Here is a 5764-nt window from a genome sequence, read left to right as displayed (position 1 = left end):
ATGCTTCTATTTGTTTCTAAACCAATTTACATACACAAAGACATACACATATTACTGACTTAATATTTTAACCTGCCAAAACTTCAATGTTATTTATCATAGTAAATGATCAAACAAATTTTAAACAATGAAGAAAAATTTCACCTCATGTGACATAAACTCTACAATATTCTGGGCAGCTGTCAAGGACGTTAAAAGAATAATGCAAGTAATGTACTTCTCACCGTGGCTGGGCCTCTGTTTTAAGAAGGAGAGAAGATGAGAAAATACGGACAAGGGTTTATATGCACCTTGTTTTGGTCTGGCATCAGATAGATCAGCAAAATGCTTATTACTATTACCAAGGACACAAGACTTTTAAAAATGTGTATTTGGGGACAATAAGAGAAACATGCATGCATATCATCTATCTATCTATCTATCTATCTATCTCTCTATTTTCTATCTATCTACCATCTATCTACCGATCATCTATCTATCATCTGTCTACCAATCTGCCATACACATCTATCTATCCATTATTATCTATGTATCATGAATTGCCTATCATCTACTGTCTATCAAAGTTGCCTATCTTATCTATCTATCTATATATATACATAGAAGACGGAAAGATAGAGGGATAAATGGATAGATACATAGATAAAAGTGGATGGACAGATAAAATACACAGAAGTCATAAGCAGACTGATAATAGATGTTGAAGTGAATGTACAGATACACAGATGGATTAATAGATGGATGAATGGGTAGGTAGGTAGACTGATTTATAGAGATGGATAGATGGGTGGATGGACAGATGAAAAATCCAGAATTCAATCAAGAGATGGATGATAGATTACATAGAGATAGAAAAATAGATGGCTACATAGAGAATAGATAGATAGATAGATAGATATAGGATAAATGGATGGATAGATGATAGATAAATAGATTAGACAGATGATAGGCTGAATGGATGGACAGATTAGATAGATTATAGAGATAGACAGATATATAAATAGATACATACATAGAATGGATAGATGAATAGAGAGACAGACAGACAGGATGGATGGATGGATGGATAGATAGGTAGACAGATTGATAGATATAGCTAAATAGACTAGACAGACAGAACAGATATTTCTAAGATGCTGACTTGGATGTGGTAGGGTCGGTGTTATACCTCCGACACTTAACCATTTTTGTGTGCTGGGCACACTGCACTTTCTCTTCTAGTTATTTTCCACAGCGTTTTTAAAGGAGTTTTCCATCAAAAGTTCTGCATTCTACCCTCATTCCCAAGACAACTGGAGGAGTAAAAAACAATATATGTGTCAGAGTAACTTAGCATTTCTCCCCCGTAAGAGCCCTCAGATTTAGATTACTTAAGCCCCACAGAATTTCATCTTTGCAGAAATAATGGGAGCACAGAGCACCTCACTTAGTATTAGTCCTCAGGAGAAAAAAGAAAGTATAGCGATTCCATCAAAAGAGGAGATGGATGTCCACGAAAACAACACCTCCGTTCCATCTCAAAAGGAAGGGTTTTATACAACATGCTAAGAAGGGTCAGCACCAGGAGGGATGGCGCTCTCATTTACCTGCCCTGATGGAACGCATGAATGACCAAGAGCCTGATAATATATTAGTGAACCACGTACGCAGAAAAGTTCCTCCTGAGCCGTTTCCTTTGTTCCCTGGTTCACTGAATGGGAAACTCATCTCTTCATCTCCTGGAGATACCCAAAGACAGTGACAAACCCATCCAACATTTCTAACTCACCAGGGGTTAAGATGCACATGTATACGATATGACTGAAATGTACAGTGAATGTTTACGTGATTTAAAAAAAAAAAAAAAATGATTAGAGTAAAAGACGAATTGCCAAGAATCTATCTCAAAATCCTTCTTGCTTGAAAAAGCTCTCATCCCACCATCCTGGCCACTTTCCACAACAGCTCTGGAGTCCTTGTTCCTTGAGGGTCTTTAGCTGCGCTGTCCTGGTTGCCTCGATGTCCTGAATGGACACAACACGTTGACCTTTCCTGGTCATTTTGACCTTGTGGAGGAGCCGGAAGTTGCTCAATGACAGATCCAGTGACTAAGCTGGACAAGGACACAGCGTCGTGCGCTTAGGAGCTGCCTTTTCGCTGGATGGTGCTTAGCGGCAGCAGGGTTTTTGATCACACCTGGGAAAGACCCTCAGGAAAGAGGACTCCAGAGCTGCTGCAGAAAGTAGGAGAATTGACGGGATGAGTGTGTTTGAAGTGAAAGGGTGGATTTTCAGGAGGATTCACGCCAATGTCTTTTACTATGACAATTTTTTTTTAAAAACTTTAAACTTTCATCATACACTTCAATCTCACCTCATACATGTGCCCAATCACACAGGCTTGCCATATTACCCATTACCAACCACAGATATGATTCACTGAGCCTCACAATCCTTACAGGGCTGAACCTGTCCAGAGGATAAACCCACACATTATAACAAGTGGATTTCCAGGAGAAATCTTGTCACTGACAGCTGCAGAAGCAACACAACCCTTGGCCTTTACTAGATCAGCCAGTGAAAACAACATTCACATTATTCCCAAGGGTGGTGGGAATACTGCTTTAACAGAACGTATTTGTGATATGCTAGAATGCCATCTCAAACACTGTGTGCTAAATAGGTTTTTGCATTGGTCAGTTTTCTGTCAATAGGAGAAAATTCCTGAGAACAGGGAATGGGTGAATCTGGCTCATGGTTACAGAGGGTGCAGTCCATGGTCGGCTGCTCCAAGGCAGGAGCATCATGGCGGACGGGTGTCAGGGAGAAAAGACGCTCACATCATGGGAGCCGGGAAGCAGAGGGAGAAAGACAGTGGAAGGAACTGGGAACAAGATACAATCCCCAAGGCCGTGACCCCGATGACCCGCTTCCTTCCCTTGGCCCTTGAAGCTTCCATCAGCTCTCAACTGTGCAAACAGTGACAAACCACTGATTAATCCACTAATGAATCCAAAGTCCTCATGAACGAGTCACTTCCCACAGGACCCAGCTATGAATGCCGCTGCATCACAGGCCAAGCCCTCAACACACGAGCTGCTGACAGCAGGACCCTGCCTATCCAAACTAGCTGAGCACTACTTCCAGCCTAGCAGGAAGTGACATCACTGGGGCGGGGCCTTGCAGGGGATTGTGGGATACCAGCTGATAATTCTCTCTCTTTGACTTCCTGGCTGAGAGGAGTCAAACAGCTTGCTACCACTGTATCCCTCAGCCACTATGCTTCTGCCTTGTCACAAGCCCCAAAGCAGTGGGCCCAACCAATCCAACTGAAACGTCCAAAGCTATGGACACAAGAAACCTTTTCACTCTTTAGAGTCGGTTACTGCAGGTGTTTATTATAGCAGCAGAGAGCTGACTAAACCAGGACAGATCAGATACTGCAAATCCATATTCACTACTTTCACCTCATCTCCGATTCCCAGTTCTGGAGCTGTATTAACGATCACCTCGGGAAGACCAAACGGCCTAACCGGGTCAGGCTCAGACAATGCAAGCAAGGGCCCTGCTTTCCTTAACGTGTGGGCAGAGAAGATGAAGTTTAAGATGAGAACAACTGACAAAGGAAGCAACCAGGAGAAAACATCTTTCATTTCACTGATACAGAAAAAAACAGAACACAGCATGCGCCGTTCACATTCCCCACACGGACCCCTACTTGTTCCAGCTTGGTGTCCTCTTTACTTCACAAAACAGTTTACAGCGAATTTATTTCTACACGTCTCAAACTTCCCTCAAATTAACTGTTTAAGGACAGCGTTTCAGGAAAGAATCGGCATCGTGACTGGAGTTGAACACAGGAAGAGCGGATTAACCATCCCAGGCAAGGACAGAGCAAAGCTACCAGGAAAGGCAGATGATATCTGTGTTTACTGAGGCTGAAAAGTGAACCGACGGCCAGTACATGCACCAGTGATGGCCAGGAGCCTCCACCAGCAACACCGGACACAGCACAGGGTGTGGACGCCACCTCTAAAGCTTCCTGTGGACCCGGATCTCCGCTGACCTAGTGAGGGGTCATGGCGTGGTTCCAGGAAATCCAACTGGGCCCCTTTTGACCTCAGCCTATGGCTGCTAGAAACACAACTGTCTTCCATAAGCACCAGGGAACTCTCATGTTAAACCTTACAGACAAGGAGCGCTATTTCCTGGGGAAAATGAGATCAAATCAAAGCCCTCCCTGAGAAGGCAGCACAGGCAGACCTACTGTTCCTGAACAACCCCGCAATTCTCAGCCAAGATGTCACAGTAAAACTTCTTCTCCAATTATCAAAGCTAATTTTTTTTTGGAAGAGGACTTAAGTGCTTTAAAGCAAATGTCTCTGGACGCATTTCACTAAGCTGGTTTCTCACTGAGATACCCAACATGCATCTGCGCAGTTAGGTCTTCTGGTCATGTGTGGTCATTGGACTCCTGGCAAAAAGGATGAATTTACAAAAAAACAAAAAAAATTAAAATAGCATTCACGGTGTAGCCTCTCCTGTTCAGGAGATTGAACGCGAAACACCCAACGGAGGCCTGAAATTTGGATGGGAATAAACAGTACATCTACCACATTATTTTCCCTACATACACATCTGTGAAAAAGTTTAACTGATAAGCTAAGCCAAGTTAAGTGATTAAAAAATGACTAATAATAAAATCTAACCAAACTGAGCAACTTCATTGAAGATATGTAATACAGCAGGAGGATCACTGCAAGTTCAAGACCAGCCTGGGATACAAAATGAGCTCCAGGCCAGCCTGAACTGCATAGTGAGACCCTGTCTCAAAAAGACAAAAAAAAAATAGTAACAATCACTGTTAATTCCTATCATTTTGTTCTGAAACCCTGTATCATTTTTATTGTTTTTGCTTTGTTTTGTGTTTGTCTACGTTGTTGGTATTTTGCTATCGCTCTTTTATTATTATTCTCTTTCAAATAAAAAAAAAAGTCAAACAATTATGGCAGTATTCTGCAGTAAAAGTAAGGAGCAGGTGCTCTTTCTGTTTTTAGAGTGAAGATACTATTTTCAGCCTTCAGTTGAACACGGGTAGCCAAAACCATGGAACAAAATGCTGTGGATAAAGGATGGGACCAGTACAGATGCCGGGGTACCTCCGAGCAAAAGTTCTAAGGCAACAAATGAGAGGGCCGTGCCTTTTTCTTTTCTAACTCTTGCTAATACCACCAGAAAATGCAACAAGGGAGATGGAAAGTGACTTCTGAAGGGAGATTAGATATTCTACCTTCACGGACAACAGAAGTGAGACTCATCCCAAGGAAAGTGACTCCAAGCTGGTGAAACCTAAGCATTCTAAGAAAGCTTATGGCGCCCTGCTTGGTGTGTAACCAGTGCAGTTACGCAGGGAAAGCCCCGGGACCAGAGAGACGGACGTGTGCGGGCAGGGTGAATAAGGTGTACCAAGGTGCTCTGGGCGTCAGAAGAATCTGCAAATGCAGCAGAGGACAGGGACCGTGGACCATGCAGAGTTCCAGCCGGAGCCTCAATTTCAGGACAAGCTACCATCTGTCATAAAGAAAAACAGCAAATGCAGGTTAGAAGCAATCCCCCATTCTTGGCAAATAAATGCGATTGAACCCCCAAGTACTAACAGGTGCACTTTCCCTGTGCCATCACAATGCAAACGAAGTGGGGCTGGGGATTTAGCTCAGCGGCAAAAGCGCCTGCCTGGCAAGCGCAAGGTCGTGAGTTCGGTTCCCGGTACCGGAGAAAAACCAAAA

At 43.1% G+C, this 5764-nt stretch overlaps 1 protein-coding gene across 1 annotated transcript in view; it reads right to left on the bottom strand.

The window, feature by feature from the left end:
* Positions 1 to 5764, bottom strand: part of Gyg2 (glycogenin 2) — a gene marked incomplete at its 5' end in the record, with an annotated part of 37036 nt that overhangs the window by 2644 nt on the left and 28628 nt on the right. The window contains 1 exon segment of the mRNA XM_005406519.2: positions 5445 to 5549. Coding sequence (XP_005406576.2) covers positions 5445 to 5549 — 105 coding nt within the window.

The sequence above is a fragment of the Chinchilla lanigera genome, unplaced genomic scaffold (assembly GCF_000276665.1).
Source record: "Chinchilla lanigera isolate Chin_1 unplaced genomic scaffold, ChiLan1.0 scaffold00098, whole genome shotgun sequence".
NCBI lineage: Eukaryota > Metazoa > Chordata > Mammalia > Rodentia > Chinchillidae > Chinchilla > Chinchilla lanigera.
Note: the sequence above shows the minus strand (reverse complement) of the source record. Positions and strands in the feature narration are given on the sequence as shown.